Source organism: Canis lupus, chromosome 8 (assembly GCF_048164855.1).
Source record: "Canis lupus baileyi chromosome 8, mCanLup2.hap1, whole genome shotgun sequence".
Taxonomy (NCBI): domain Eukaryota; kingdom Metazoa; phylum Chordata; class Mammalia; order Carnivora; family Canidae; genus Canis; species Canis lupus.
The window spans coordinates 65,072,372-65,087,854 of record NC_132845.1 but is presented as its reverse complement, the minus strand read 5'-3'; the positions used below and the strand labels follow the sequence as shown (position 1 = coordinate 65,087,854).

The 15,483-nt window shown below is 54.6% G+C and overlaps 1 protein-coding gene and 1 long non-coding RNA gene across 6 annotated transcripts in view; one reads left to right on the top strand and one right to left on the bottom strand.

The window, feature by feature from the left end:
• TNRC18 (trinucleotide repeat containing 18) overlaps nt 1–15,483 on the top strand; it is a 90,035-nt gene that overhangs the window by 37,530 nt on the left and 37,022 nt on the right. For all 5 annotated transcript variants that reach the window (XM_072836875.1, XM_072836874.1, XM_072836871.1 and 2 more), the window contains 7 exons: nt 1,130–1,559; nt 2,958–3,956; nt 8,607–8,782; nt 9,347–9,483; nt 9,710–9,838; nt 11,512–11,683; nt 13,058–13,418. In XM_072836875.1, the coding sequence (XP_072692976.1) occupies nt 1,130–1,559; nt 2,958–3,956; nt 8,607–8,782; nt 9,347–9,483; nt 9,710–9,838; nt 11,512–11,683; nt 13,058–13,418 (2,404 nt within the window). The remainder of the gene's footprint in view (nt 1–1,129; nt 1,560–2,957; nt 3,957–8,606; nt 8,783–9,346; nt 9,484–9,709; nt 9,839–11,511; nt 11,684–13,057; nt 13,419–15,483) is intronic.
• On the bottom strand, nt 747–13,600 carry LOC140638843 (uncharacterized). Its single transcript, XR_012035802.1, has 2 exons — nt 12,139–13,600; nt 747–10,931 (listed from the first exon to the last, which is right to left on the bottom strand). It is a non-coding gene; the product is annotated as an uncharacterized lncRNA (long non-coding RNA).

The following is a 15,483-nucleotide window of genomic DNA, read 5'->3' as shown; positions in this document are numbered from 1 at the left end:
TAGGGACTGGGATGGAGAGAAGGTGGCAGGGGCTGGTGGTCAGGGAGGGCCACCCAGAGGAGAGAGTGTCTGTCCCATAGACCCGAAGGAGTTGACTTTGGACAAGCCCTCAGGCAGAGGGAACAACGTGAACAAGGCCCTGAGGTGGTCGGAAGCTGGCAGGGGCAGGGTGTGGGGAGCAATGGGGAAACCGAGGCAGGAGAGGCAGCTGGTTGGACTGGGAAGTTGCACTGGGCACTGAAGAGATGCCAGGGGCTGCTGCGGTTTCCTGAGCCCAGGCTGATCTCCCTGAGCAGCCCAGCTGGGCTGCCTGCTGTCCTTTGTGCAGTAGCCACTCCAGAGGAGGCCGCCGAGGTGGCACAGGCAGCAGACAGGATAGTAGACGGCCCCGGGCTGGAACTTTAGCTCTGGCATATCTGGCTCTGTGCCCTTGGGCAAATGACTTCATGTCTCTGGGCTTCAGGTTTCCTCCTTTGGAAAGTGGAGATGCTGGTAATCCTGTGTCATCAGGATTGTTCAGTGAGATTTAATAATCAGGAGAGTGGCTGTTGCCCTGAGCATTCTTCCCAGTGTGTTTTATGTGCTGACTGCTTGGCCCTCTGCCCCCACCCCCACAAGCATTGGCTATCCTCAAGCAGCCCCTTCCATTTCCTCAAAAGATGTCAAATATAGGGAGAGACCCCCCCCGCCAACACAGGCATTTTGAGATCCAAAGGTGCTAAGGCAGGAGAGCACTCGGTAGTGAGTTCTCTGTGAAGGTAGCTATTTTAATGCCATAAAAGTGCAGGGAGAGGGGTGGCTCCTTCATCAGCAGGAATCTCATGTCTCTGCCCTGTCCCCCTTGTTCTTACTGTGAGGCTCCCAGCAGGGCCAGGATCTGGACTGGAGGCCCCCCCCACCCAAGCCCTGGAGGATGGAGCCTTTAGATCCACCAAGGCCCCTGGCCCCATCTGGGGTTCCACAAGGAACGCTGTGCTTGTTACACGCAAGCCATGACGGAATGTCTGTAGCCAACTGGGAGGGTGGGCAGCCTGCACCCCGGACCCTGCTCGAGGGGACCCCAGGGACAGAACAGGTGCTGGGTGATGGCTCCTGCTGTGCTGACCCTGCCTGCCGGGCCCCTCCCCAGCAGGAGCGGCTGAAGGCCCAGGAGCATCGGGTGGAGATGGAGGAGAAGGTGAGCAAGCGGAGCCTGCAGGCCGCAAGCAAGGCTGGCCTGGCTGCTGCGGGCCCTGGGCTGCTGCCTCGGAAGCCCCCTGGCCTGGCTGCTGGCCCCACGGGCACCTATGGCAAAGCCGTGAGCCCACCACCATCTCCCCGTGCTTCTCCTGTGGCTGCTCTGAAGGCCAAGGTCATCCAGAAGCTGGAGGATGTGTCCAAGGCGCCCACCTATGCCTACCCTGCCACGCCCAGCTCCCACCCCAGCAGCCCGCCACCTGCCTCCCCACCGCCCACTCCTGGCATCACCCGCAAGGAGGAGGCTCCTGAGAACGTCGTGGAGAAGAAGGACTTGGAGCTGGAGAAAGAAGCCCCCAGCCCCTTCCAGGCCTTGTTCTCGGGTAGGAGTGTGATTCAGACCCCTGCAGGCTGCATGCTCTGGCTCACTGACCAACCCCTGCTGGCTCATTTACCATCCATTTGTCCAGCTTTTTCCTCCTTCCCTCCTCTGTCTCTGCTGGGTACCTGCCCTGCACCTGCCCTGCATCAGGCCTGCCACTCAGCTCTGAAGTGAATGCATGAGTGTGTGGGTCAGAGATGTCTCTCCTCCCAGCCCCACCTCAGGAGCAAAGTCAAGGAAATGGGCATTCCATTGGAACTTCTGTAGGGGGCGCCTAGGTGGCTCAGTCCATTGAATGTCTGACTCCCGATCTCAGCTTGAGATCTCAGGGTCAGGAGTTCAAGCCCCACGTTGGGCTCCATGTTAGGCGTGGAAGCTACTTAAAGAAAAAAAACAAAACAAAACAAAACAACAAAAAAAACAAAACCTGTTGCAGAGGGACTCCACTCTGTGGGTTAAGGAAAGTAAGAACCATAAAACACATTGTGCCTGAAACACGGGAGGTACTGAGTTGTCCCAACAAGAGTAGCATGGGGACTCCCGTTCTGGGTGCCCCTTGCCGTGTGCTGTGAGTTCAGGTGCTTTTCCCCTGGCCTGTGTCAGTGGGGACGGCCAGCCGGTGGCCTTAGTGGCATCCCTCCTCCCTGGTAGCTGTTAAGAGTGCGAGGGCAGGCTTGGGAGTATTTGAGTTCAGATTCGGATTCTGCCATCAGGATGCTGTGTGATCTTGGGGCAAGTGGTTGCCCCTCTCTGGGGAGATTGATGCCATGCTAATGTCTGGTACTGAGCACATGCCTGGCCCCGGGGCCTGCTCCCTGCACCCATCTCCCCCTGGTCGGGTTGCTGTGGAGCACCTGAAGCTTGCCTGGGAGCATTGTAGAGATTGGCCCACACACCGTCCTTCTCCTGAGTGGTTACACTCAAGGGTGGGGGTTTTAGAGTAGAAAGAGGGGGTGCAGCACTGCATTACTGTTACTTCTTGAACAACTTGGATGGCCCAACTCTGCATGAATGGGATGGGGTGGGATTGGAGAGCCAGAGATGCACTGGCTGGGTGAAAACCGTTGGCAGATCTACTGAGCCTTTGCTTCTGGGCCAGCCTTGTGCTGGGTGCTAAGGGGTCGGGGGCTAGAGAAAGAAAGAGCCGATTATGGTTTCTGCCTTTGAGACCTGAAGCTCCTTGGGGACAGGGTGGTGGCTGACTTTTTCTCTCTGTGGTCCGGACATGGCAGAAAGGCCCCAGGGATCCTCAGATGCTGCCTGGAAGAGGTCCCAGCTCTGTAGGCCGGCCAGGATAAGAGGGTGGCTGTGGGTCTGCGTCTTGGCTGGTGGGTGGGCGTTAATGGGGACAGACATGACAGGTGAAGGGGCCCCTGCTGACTCTCAGTGTCCTTGGCAGATATCCCACCCAGGTACCCGTTTCAAGCGCTGCCACCGCACTATGGGAGGCCCTACCCGTTCCTGCTGCAGCCCACAGCGGCCTCCGACGCTGACGGCCTGGCTCCTGATGTGCCACTCCCAGCTGATGGGCCTGAGCGCTTGGCGCTCTCACCTGAAGACAAGCCCATCCGCTTGTCCCCCTCCAAGATCCCAGAGCCGCTTCGAGAGGGCCCAGACGAAGAGCCGCTGGCAGAACGGGAGGTGAAGGCGGAGGTGGAGGACATGGATGAAGGCCCTGCAGAGCTGCCATCCTTGGAGTCACCTCTGACGCTGCCCCCCGAGGAAGCCTTAGCAGTCCAAAGCCCCTCGGCTGGCTGTGGAGGTGGTCTGCTGGAGGCCCAGGCACTGAGCGCCAGCGGGCAGGGGGGCGTGGAGCCCCCCGGGTGCCCAGACTTCTCGGAGAGGGTCGAAGCGCGGGTCGATTCACCGGGCCGGACAGAATCATGCACAGCCGCCCCGGACCTGGGAGCGCGACTGACGCCGGAGACGCTGGTGGAGGCGAAGGAGGAGCCAGTGGAGGTGCCCGTCGACCTGCCCATGGCTGTGCCCGTGGCAGAGGCGGGGCCCGAGGAAGGCCTAGCCCAGGTGGCCCCGAGCGAGCCCCTGCCCAGCTTGGAATTGGCAGACTGTGACGTGCCCGCCGGGGAGGGAGAGTGCCTGAGTCTGGAAGCCCGGGAGGCCGCGCCTGTGCCCGGCGGCCCCTGCTTCCTGGAGGAGGAAGGCTCTGACCAGTTTCTGCCTGGCCTGGAGGACCCGTTGGCTGGCATGAATGCCCTGGCGGCAGCTGCGGAACTGCCCCAGGCCAGGCCTCTGCCCTCCCCGGGCGCCGGAGCCCAGGCCCTGGAGAAGCTAGAGGCAGCGCAGAGCCTGGTCCTGGAGCAGAGCTTCTTGCATGGCATCACACTGCTGAGTGAGATCGCCGAGCTGGAGCTAGAGAAGAGGAGCCAGGAGGTGGGAGGTGAGCCACGATGGGTGGTTGGTTTCTGTGGCATTTTTTATGTTGCCTAATTCTCAGAATTTAAAAATCTTGAAAAATCCCCAGGATATGGTTTGTGTGCATTCTTTAAAAGTTGAGGCAAAACATACACAACAAAGATTACCATTTCGGTTGTTTACAGGTTGGTAGTGTTACGAGCACGCACATGTTGCCGTGCAGCTGGTCTGTGGGTTTCTTAGTGGTGACGTTTCTCCTCGTTCTGTCAGTGCTGTGTTTTGTTTTGGCACCATTGTTTGGGTTGCAGGGGACAGAAACGCTTGTTTGAACTGGCTTAGAAGAAGGTGGGGGAAATTGATTGGCTCTTGGAACCCAAGTATTATGGTGCTAATTAGGTAATAAGTTTCAGGTATGGCTGGATCTCAGCGTTTCAAGTCCTCAGGAGTTTCTTTCCATACTTACCCCTTCCCCATCTTTCTGTCCATCTGCTCCACTTTTCTCTCTGTTGGCCTCATTCACGGCAGGCCCACTGTCCTCATGGGGGTCACCAACACTTCCTCGCAGGCCCACAGGCCTGCCCAATTCAGCAGACTCTCAAAAGAGGCCACCTCTTTTCCTGGTAGTTATGGCAAACATACTTGATTCATTCTCCTGGCTCCCTGGGGTTCATGCTTTCTGCAGAGGCACTCTGTAGTCTGGGAGATGGGAAGGAATGGGCTGATCATGTACTGCCCCTGATGGGACTGTCCCCTCTGGGGTACAGGGAGGGGTAGCTCTTACAAGAAACGGGTGCTCTCAGCAGAAGGGCAGCAAATTTCGGGCTGTGCACAAACCCACTTGTGTTCAACACAGAAACTCAGGGCACTCCAAGAAATGTGTACAGAAGGGGCTGTGGGCCAGGCGGGCTTCACCACCCCACGCTAGGCCCAGAACCTGCGCGGAGGAGGGAGGGGCCTGGGTGACAGCTGTCAGGCGGTAATAATAGCATTGCCAGTGTTTTGGTGCATTTTTTCTAGAACTTTTTCTACACACATACAGCTCTAAAATTAAGATCATTTTGTAAACAACGTTCTGTGAACTGGTCTTTTCACTTAGCATATTCTTTATGAAATATTTTTCAAAACTATGTGTCTTTAAAACTTTTTTTAGGGGCAGCTTGGGTGGCTCAGCGGTTTGGTGCTGCCTTCAGCCCAGGGCATGATCCTGGAGACCCGGGGTCGAGTCCCACGTTGGGCTCCCTGCGTGGAGTTGTTTCTCCGTCTGCCTGCATCTCTGCCTCTCTCTCTGTGTCTCATGAATGGATAAATAAAATCTTAAAAAATAAATAAATAAAATAAAAATTTTTTTTAGGGACAGCTAGTGGAGGCCCCAGTCTTCAATGACCTCATCCTAGATTGTTAGGCATTACCTTTTGTTTTATTTTGCTGTGGTAAATAATGTGATGATTGTACCCGAAGAAAAATCCTTGCCACACCTCCGATTTTTCTGGGGGTATATCCAGGGTTGGAATTGCTAGGTCAGAACCGAGGTCACCTTTTCAGGGCTTGTTCATGGTCATGGTCCTCTGGTCCCCTGGAAGCTTGGCTACGTGCTGCCCACTCCCCCACAGTTTGGTTCTTGTTATTCTAAAGTTCATGACGACTTTTCCCTCATTTACGTATTTTCATACAAAAAAATCATTTTTCAGAAGAAGATGGAAACCCTCTTAAATCCTGCCAGTGGGTGGTGGGTTTTCAGTGGGGGCTGCAGAGGGCCAGCAGCATCTGGGAAGGAGGGCCTGAGGCTGGCTTGCCTGGTTTGGGGATTGCTGCCCACCCTTGCTTCATTTTCTGTTTTGGGGTCCTACCTGTTCTCAATTAGCTGTGTGCCCAGCACTGTTTTTGAACACAGTCGTCCACGTGTAGCCCTTGGCAACGTCAGGCAGTAACAGTAGTAGGTGGAAACAGTGGGAAGGGGGGACAAGGCAGAGCGAGAAGGCCAGGGAAGCCTTTCTTCATAAAGTGACCTGAGAAAGGCCAGGGAGGAACTCTTCTTGGGATGGCATTCCGACCTGATGGAATAGCAGGTGCAAAGGCCCTGAGGTGAATGGTGTATGTGGCACTGTGTGGTGTGTTGAATAAGAGCAAGGAGGCTGGGAGTGGAGTGGAAGGAGGAGAGTGGTGACCACAGGCAGGTTGTGGGATGGGGAGGGAGTAGGTCCCTGGATACTCCTGAAAGAGGGTTCAGAATTGCAGTGTTAGGATCAGACGTAAATAGAGTCATATTTGGGGGGTGGGGCTGTGTAGATAACTGATGCTGGGGCAAGGGTGGATGCAGGGAGACTCAGGAGGAGGCTCCAGGCCCTGGGGTAGCGGGTGGAGGTGAGGAACAAGAGGATTCTGAGTGGAGGTAAATTAAGGTGGAGCCAGTGGGTTTTGTCAGAGTGGGTATTAGAGTGACTCTAAGGTTTCTGGCCTGAGCTGCTGGAAGAACAGACTTTCCAGGAAACAACAGGAGGAGGTTTTGTGACCTCCAGCTGGTTTCTGCCATGGAGGTGTGGCCCAGAGCTTGATCCATGACCCTGGGTTGGAAAGTGCAGTCAGTGGTGCTGGTGTGTAGCGCTGTGTACGCTGCCGGGGTGAGGGAGGTCTTGGTAGTCTCTTCTCTTGCCAGCAGCTGCTGATGGGATACTGAGCATCAGTCCTCACACTTTGAGCTTCCCCACGGCCCATGGGTCACCTCCATGTTGGTACAGCCACAAGGCTGGTATAGTAGTTAGGGCTGCCAGCACAAACCACCAGCTGGGGACTCAGATAACAGAAATGTGTTTTCCCACCACCCAGGGGTCTGAAGTTCTAGACCAAGGTGAGGGCAGGGTGGGTCCCGCCGAGGTTTCTCTCCTGGTTGCCCCTTTGTGTCTGTTTGGGGTCAGGACTTTAACGTGTGGATTTGGGGGGACATAGTTCATCCCATAGCAGCTGGCCCAGAGTCATCCAGGTTGCCCGGGAACCCCCAGCAAGACTGGTTGGGAGGATGAAGGAGGGGACAAAGCTATACCTCCGTCCCCCTCCTCTGTAATGGAGCTGCACTCTCCTGCCTTCCCCAACTGCTAAAAATCTTCTGGCTTGGAGGACGTTGGCACACCCATCTCACCTTGGGGTGGTCCACATACTCCAGTCTTATACCAGCCCCTTATGAGCTGATGGGGTTCACGGTTTGTAGCCTCAGTTTCTGTAAGGATAAGGGAGAGCAAAACCCGCTGCTCTCTATTGGCAGTGACCCTTTTGGTTGTCCCAGCTTGGGGGAGTACTGCTGACATCTAGTGGATAAAGGCAGGGATGCCCCGAAACCTCCTACAGCGCATGCCCAGGACAGCTGCCCCTGTAGCAGAGGATGAGCACAGAGGATGAGCACACCACCACAAGGTGTGTGGACGGTGCCAAGGTCGGGAAGCCCTGATCTATGCCAGATAATTGTTAATGTCGATTTTATGAAACTGTACACATCAGAAGTAAAAAATATACTTTTTTACCTTAGGTATACGTGAAAAATGGGTACCTCAGGTACATTCACAGAAACTGACCACATGTTAGATCACAAAGAAAACACCAGTTAAAAAAATTAAAACTCCTTTTACTCTGGGAGAAGTTGGAGGGGAGATGGGCTCCCATGAGCCACTGCTGAGATTGAGTCGGTGTGCCCTTCCTGAAGGGCAGCTGGAATATTTATCAAAGGAATAAATTCACATACCTTGATCATGTTAATCTTACAGGTAGGAATTCTCCTAAAACAAAATGTGTCCTATGTGCCTACCTCTATCCAGTACCAAAAAAAATTTAGAAATGACTAAAATGTCATCAATGGGGGATTATTTAGATTCATTAAAACTCAGCAATACAAGAGAATTCTAGGCAGCTGTTAGTGGGTTTGGTCATGGAAAACTTCTGAAATTCTGTTGTTTTTGACCTGCAGAAATGGCAGCCTTTATAAGATTCAAACTAATCATGTGGTAAATGTCCATTATGCGGTAACGTGAAAAGGAGTGAAGTGTGATTCCGAGTGGATTGGTGCCATTTCTATATTTATAAAGGATGCCCACAGACGTCACATATGTTTGAGTATGGGCAAAAGTTTTCAGGGCCCTCTACAAGAACATCAGTGGTAGTGCCGCCAGTGGCGGGGACAACTTTGTGCTGAGTAGGGGAAGGTTTTCATTTTTTCACATTTTTATGCCTGTTTTGTATTTTTGGTGTTCTCGTATTACTTTTACATTTCATAAAACTTAATTTCGGTTCCTTTTTTTCTGAAAATTAACACCTTGCATATTCCTCATGGGATATTTAAAGGACAGATAAGCAGAAAGAGGCATACCCTAGAAAGCACCTCTGCCGGTGGCTTGGCTACTCTCGGTGACTTTGTGCAGCAGTAGACATTTGGGATAGGGCCATGCTGTGTGCCCCAGCTCTCACTTGTTTTCCTCACTTAGCACCATTTCTTGCTTCTCAGAAAGGCCGTAGTCCAGTCAGCATCCTGGGGGCCATGTGACCTTGGGCAAGCCCTGAGCTGGTCCTGGGCCTCATTTTCCTCCCTGTTTGGGGTCTGAGTGGGGTTGGCTGCAGTATCCGTGAATCCTACCCCCAGGCAGCATGGCGGGGCCAGCGCAGAGGCATGGGCTCACCTGCCTCCTGTATGTAGGTGCGGAGCGGGGCCTGGCGGTACGGCCCTCGCTGGAGAGCCTGCTGGCAGCCAGTAGCCACATGCTGAAGGAGGTGTTGGACAGCCCCTTTGTGGACCCGCTCAAGAATCTGCGGCTTCCGCGGGAGCTGAACCCCAACAAGAAGTATAGCTGGATGCAGAAGAAGGAGGAGCGGGTGAGGTGTCCTGGGCCTGTTTTTGCCTACCTGTGGCCTAAGGGGTGGGGTTGTAGCTGAGTCCCCCAGAGATGCCACCTTGCTGGGGACATGGCTGGCTTTGGAGTTGAAAGGGCCTGATCTGAGTCCAGCTTCTGCCATTGACTTGCTGTACAGGCCTGTGCAAGCTGTTTCCCCTTTCAGGGTCCCAGTTTATTTATGTGATAATGGGTGACAGCCTGATGGGTTGGGAAGAGCAGGCCTGGCTGTGCCCCTTGCTGCTTGTGAGCCCTGGGCAAGCTCCTCACCTCTCTGAGCCTCCATCTGTAAGTGATGGATAACACGGTGGCCCACATTGCTTGAGCAGCTGTCTGGGGCCACTTTGGCTTTGATGCAGTCCTGCAAAATTGGGTTTTGGTTCCTATCCTGTGTTCTGCCCACAGGGCCCTGGCTAGTAAGTGGCAGAGGAGGGGTTTGAGCTGGGCCCCTGTTACCATCAAGCCTCGCCATCCCCATCTGGGTGGACGCTTGATCAGCCAGTGGGAGCTGGTGGGCGTTGGCATCCTCACCCCGCTCTCCCTGCAGATGTATGCCATGAAATCCTCCTTGGAAAGCATGGATGCCATGGAGCTGGACTTCCGGATGCGGCTGGCTGAGGTCCAGCGGCGGTACAAGGAGAAGCAGCGAGAGCTGGTGAAGCTGCAGAGACGCCGTGATTCCGAGTGAGTGTGCGCCCTAGCCATATCCCGTGGCCCCGGCCAGCCGGGTGACAAGGCTGTAGCAGGCGGTGCCCTGATTGGGCTCTTGTAGGCGCTGGCGCTCAGTAGGTTGGCTGTGGTAGGCCATTAGAGGTGTGTGTGGACCCGAGTGACATGTGTGTATCGTATGTCCTTCTCCGCGCCCCCTCCACCCCCCAGGTTCACAGCCAAGCGTGTGATTCTTTTTAAGGGACAGGCGCGAGGAACCCCATAGAAGCTTGGCACGCAGAGGCCCTGGCAGGCCGAGGAAACGGACCCACGCCCTGAGCGCCCTGTCGCCCCCCCGCAAGAGAGGGAAGAGCCGCAACAGTAGCGGAAAGTAAGGCTGGCCCCTCGGTGGGTCGGGAACTGGCACAGAGCTCGGAGGGGAGGAGTGCGGGCCCACACAGGGCCTGCATCTGGGCACCGGGGACCTCGAGTCCCTCGGGCTCTGACCCATCTGGTTTGGTAGCTCTCAGGGAGCATGGTGCACACTGCCCAGGCCAGGAGGGTGAGCCAGGCGAGTGGCGGAATGGACAGGCAGACTCATCCACCCAGCACTGAGTGGGCAGCTGACCCCAGTGAGAGAGGTTCCTGTGCCATCAGCTAAGCGCTTCACCCATCTTCCTGCCACACCTGCTTCTTCCATGGTTAGGGGCTAATTCCTGCTCTTCTCCATACACCTCCTCCCTGCAAAGGGATCTGCTGAGCTTCAGCCCTGCTGGGACAGGCTTTGACTTATGCTGTCACTTGGTTCCCTATGTGACTGACAGTGTCATTCCTGTCCTCTTGGCCTGACCTATTGGCTTGTTGCACCTGAGCCTGTGGCCCTGGGCCACTGCTTTGTGTACAGCTTGAGTGGCAGCAGAAGCTACATGTGGCACCTCTGGAGGTTTTCTTGAATGGTGGCTAGAATGAGAGCTCTTCCTCCAGGCTGAGCATGGATAGGAATGATGCTGCAGTCTTCCTGGGTGTCAGGGAGTAGCATCAACTGAATGAGGCCCATCAGAGGAATGAAGTTGGAGTGTGCCTCAGCCTGGTACATCGGGGCAGGGCGGACACTAGGCGGCCTGATGCTTGGCTTGAGGAAGCAGAGGGGGCCACACGGTGGCTTCAGAAGGCAGAGGAGAGACTGGGTTGGCCACAGGTTTTGTTAGAAGACCACCCCAAGGGACCCCCACAACTTACATTTATCTTCCTTGGATGTTCCTGTTGGAGGAGAAGTGAGAGAGGAAGAAATCCCTTATAGCCAGTCAAAGGAGAGTAGGAAAGCAGTTGCTGAAGACAGTAGAGGCTGGGCCGCTGGCAGACAGCACTGGATCAGGGCGCATAGCCCCTGGAGGTGGGCGTGTTTTTCCACCTTTGAGTCCCGGCTCCTGTAGTGTTTGTTGTGACCTCAGACTGGGTGCTGGCTTTTTGGAGCCTTAGTTTCCCTGTGTAAAAAACATTATGTAGAACATTATTATGTGGCTGAAATAGAAAGCATTAACATGGAACAAAGCACATAATAAAGCACCGAGTAAAAATTAGCTGCTTCTATTACTTGTGAGGTTTTATTTTAAAGTAGGCAAGAGATGCCTTCAACCTGGGACTGTATCCTGACTGTCTTAATCCCAGAGGTACAGGAGACCAGCCAGGGGCTCTTGATCTCCCTCCCATCCTGGAGGAGTTCCTTGACATTTCTGATCCTTGTTCTCGGCATGTTTTGATAAGGGGTGTGTGTGTGTGTGTGTGTGTGTGTGTGTGTGAAGAAGCACGAGAGAAAGAGGCCAGCAGAGGATACTGCCTTGGAGAAGTGTTGCTTCTTTCCTGTTAAACTCTCATTCTGCCCCATTCACAAATAGAATCCCAGCACCATAGCTTCACAGGATCCGTCTCCCCAGATTCGTCACTCTGCCATCACTGTCTGTGCTTCGACATCCAAAGCCTACCCTTCAGGGCCTTGAGGGCCGACCCCCAACCCTTGAGTCTTTCCTGGTCAGGGTGTTGACCAGCAGTGCATCTGGGTTTCAGGCTGAGCAGCAAGCCCCTGCTGACGTCAGAGGAGTATGAGCTTGGAGCAGGGATGAGGAAGAGACACAAGGGACCTGAAGAGGAACATGATGCCCTCGTTGGAACGGGGAAAGTGAGGGGCAGGAACCAGCCTTGGGATGAGCATGAAGCTTCATCGGACTTCATGAGTCAGGTCAGTCACCCTGTCTTCTAGGTGTGCTGCTGAGGTTGGAAGGGCATGCCAGAGTTCACTCTCTGTAGGTCTGTTGGCCCTAGTCTTGCACAGAAAGTGTAGAAACAATTGCCTTAGTGCCAGAGGGACTGTCTTCCAGGCTTTTTTTTTTTTTTCTTCAAATTTTCTAGTACATTTTTTTAAAAGATTTTATTTATTTATTCATGAGAGACACAGGCAGAGGGAGAAACAAGCTCCATGCAGGGAGCCTGATGTGGGACTTGATCCCAGAACTCCAGGATCACGACCTGAGCCGAAGGCAGGCACTAACCCACTGAGCCACCCAGGGATCCCCTCCTCCAGGCTTTCTTACTGCACAAAGGGGGAAATTAAGGCCCAGAGGAGGTCAGAGCCTTACCAGAGTAGCACAGCCTCAGGTAGGGTTAAGATGAAAGCCACATCCCCTGTGCACGTACCATGATGCTTTGCTGAAGCCATGAAGAGAGACTGCAGGTTCTTAACCAAATAATGCAATTACTGTTGTTTAACGGCGTAATTGTCTAATGAGCAGCTTCAGCATTCTGTCGTTCTAAGAAACAAGGGGTTGATGCCATTGTAATTTCCTTGTGAACTCCCCAGGGGTAATGGGGTGAGAGCCAACTCCTTGATTTTTCTTATTTCTGCAGAGCCCTGAAATCGTCCATTTAAGGCCTTTGTCTCTAAATACTAATGTACCTTGTCATCTCTCCTCATAAGGCCCCATGCAAGGGGACTGTGTCTGTTGATTTGGCCATCCGAGGGAAATATTCACAAAAGGGAGACTCGATCCAGGAGGAGGGAACAGAGCCAGCCTGTACATCCAAGATCTTTTACTTGCAAATTGTGAAGGATACTTCACGTTGTTTAAATGACCCTATAGCAACTCTCCCCCCCCTTATGTTACCCGATTAAAGAAAATAGAGCTAAAACGTGCAAATGAGGGGCATTAATGGTTTTGAAACTGCACATTTCATATTGACAACAAATGACTGCAGCAGACATGCAAGTAGGAATTTAATCTGTGAGATCTTGAGTCACTCTGTTCCGCTTTGGGCATCTGAGGCACACCCGGGGCATTCTCTTAGCAGCTTCAGCCCATTTAGTTGGATGGGCCCACTTAGGCTGGGCTGCAGTCTTCGTGGGCTGCTTTAGGTACTCGAGTTAAACAGATGAGCTGCACCTAGTTGTCCCTGTTTTACCCAGCGGGAAGAACAGAGGCTCAGAGAGGTTGAGCAGCTTGCCACAGAGGTAGGTGGAAGGGACTGGAGCCCAGCTTCCTCAGAGCCGGTGTGCTGAAACCCACTGTCCCGGTTCACCAAATGTCTTAACCCATGACTTCCCGACTTCCGTCTGCAGCTGAAGATTAAAAAGAAGAAGATGGCCAGTGACCAGGAGCAGCTGGCCAGCAAGCTGGACAAGGCCCTGTCCCTCACGAAGCAGGACAAGCTCAAGTCGCCCTTCAAGTTCTCGGACGGTTCTGGGGGGAAGTCCAAAGGCGGCGGGGGCTGCGGCAGGTACTTGACGCCCTACGACAGCCTGCTGGGCAAGGACAGGAAGGCGCTGGCCAAAGGCCTCAGCCTGTCCCTCAAGGCTTCCAGAGAAGGTAAACACAAACGGGCCGCCAAAGCGAGGAAGATGGAGGTGGGCTTCAAGGCCAGAGGCCAGCCCAAGTCGGCCCACTCCCCGTTCGCCTCGGAAGTGAGCAGCTACTCCTACAGTAAGTAGCGGCCGCCGCGCCGCCGCGGGGCGCTTCCTCTCTCTCCCGCTCCTCGCTCCTCGCTCCTCGGTCTCTCCCGCGGGCGCTTGAAGGTCTCTCTTCCGCCTCTGCGCGTGGGCTCCAGGCCGGAAGTGCGTGGGGGGTGTGGAAAGCGGAAGTGCCTGTGATTGGCGGGCGGGAGCGGAAGTTGGCCTGCCCTCTGTGCTTGGTTTGCAAGCAGTGGGCGCGGAAGCGTTTGCGCCATGGAGTCCGCCGCCGCCTGGCCTAGAGCGGCTACTCGCGAGGACCATAGAGAGCAGCCGGCCTCTCCTGCCCACAAGCGGCTCTCCATTCTTCTCCCGGGGTTCTGGGGATGCTGAGTGTCATGTCAGCAGGGTGCACCCTGTGCTGCGCAGAGTACTGAGGGCTGCACGGGCCACAGGCCTCCAGGTGGCTGCCGCGCCTTGTCCCCGAGAGTGGACCGCTGGGGCGGGGGCTTCTAGGGCTTGAGCTGCGGAGTGGGGAAGCGCACCCAGTGCTGGACTGGGGGTTGCTGCACGGCCTCTTATTGGCCGGGGTCGCCGCATGGGAACACCTTCTCTGGGCACTCGGGAACGCGGCTGGCCTGGGGCCAGGGGGCCTCTGGCGGCGTGTAGTAGGTGCTCCTGGGTGTGTGTGCAGATGGCTGGTCCTCCGCGGCCTCTGATGGCATGTAACAGGTGCTCCTAGGTGTCTGTGTGCCCATGGCCAGCTGTCAGTGGTGTCTGGTAGCCCTAGGATGCTGCTTGGCACGTGGTAGATGCTTTTAAGTGTGTGTGTGTACAGATGGCTGGCCCTCCACTGGCCCTGGTGGCACATAGTGGGTGCTCCTAGGTGTCTGTGTGCCCATGGCCAGCTGTTGGTGGCATCTGATGACCCTAGGATGCTTCTTGGCACATAGTAGATGCTTCTAAGTGTGTGTCTGCAGATGGCTAGCTCTCCACAGGCCCTGGTGGCACATAGCAGGTGCTCCTAAGTGTCTGTGTGGCCATGGCCAGCTCTTGGTGGCATCTGGTGGCCCTAGGATGCTGCTTGGCACGTGGTAGATGCTCCTAGGTGTGTGTGTATGCAGATGGCTGACCCTCCACGGCCTCTGGTGGCATGTAATAGGGGCTCCTGGGTGTCTGTGTGCCCATGGCCAGCTCTTGGTGGCATCTGATGGCTCTAGGATGCTGCTTGACACATAATTGATACTCCTAGGTGTGTGTGGGTGGAACCCCCTAATGTCCAGGACACATTCACTAAGCATGTGGCCGCTGCAGGAAGGCCAGGAGGGGCGTCGTGGCTCCTGGCAGTTGTTGGCACAGTCTGCTGTGGGAGCCCCCAGGCCCTGACTGGGGTGGAGGGCTTTTTCTTTGGGCCTGCCTGGATGTATGTGTCTAGGCTGTTGATTGGCTCTGCAGGGTTCATTGGGGGAGAACATAGTGGTTGACTGTCAAGTGCACGAAAGTAGACACCTGTAATGCTATTAAAGTTTGTTTTCTCGAGGAAAAGAAAAAGTTTTTATGGGCTTGCAATTATATTATCACGAGACTGTCATGAGCTTTAAGTGAGCTCATGTTGGTAAAAGCTGGCTGTGGCATAAGATTCAGCTGCTGCTATTGCAGTTTTTTTTTTTTTTTATGCATTTGTGTGTTTGGTTGCTTAGAACTAATGGGTCTCTAGGGCTGACGCAGAGATATATGTGAGGTAAACAGTTCTTTTGTGCCTTATGTGTTGAGGACATGCTTGATTGTCATAGCTTTTGTGGTCCTCAGTTTTGGATAGGTATGATCTAAACAGCAGTGCCCAGGCCCATCCATGGCCACCATGAGCTCATCTCAGAAACTCATAGCCCTGGAGGAGAAGGGAAGAAGGACTTCCCTTTATTCTTCCATCTTGGCTGGTTTTAGAATGATGGAGGAATTGGGGAGGATTGCTGCTGCTCTGATTGCCAGAAGGATCCCGTATTCCTCCCACTGACAGGTGATTGGGGGGCATCTAGAGGCCAGAAATAAGCTCTGTCCTGAGGTCTTTGGAGTTCTCTGAGCCACAGTCCACTGTGTGT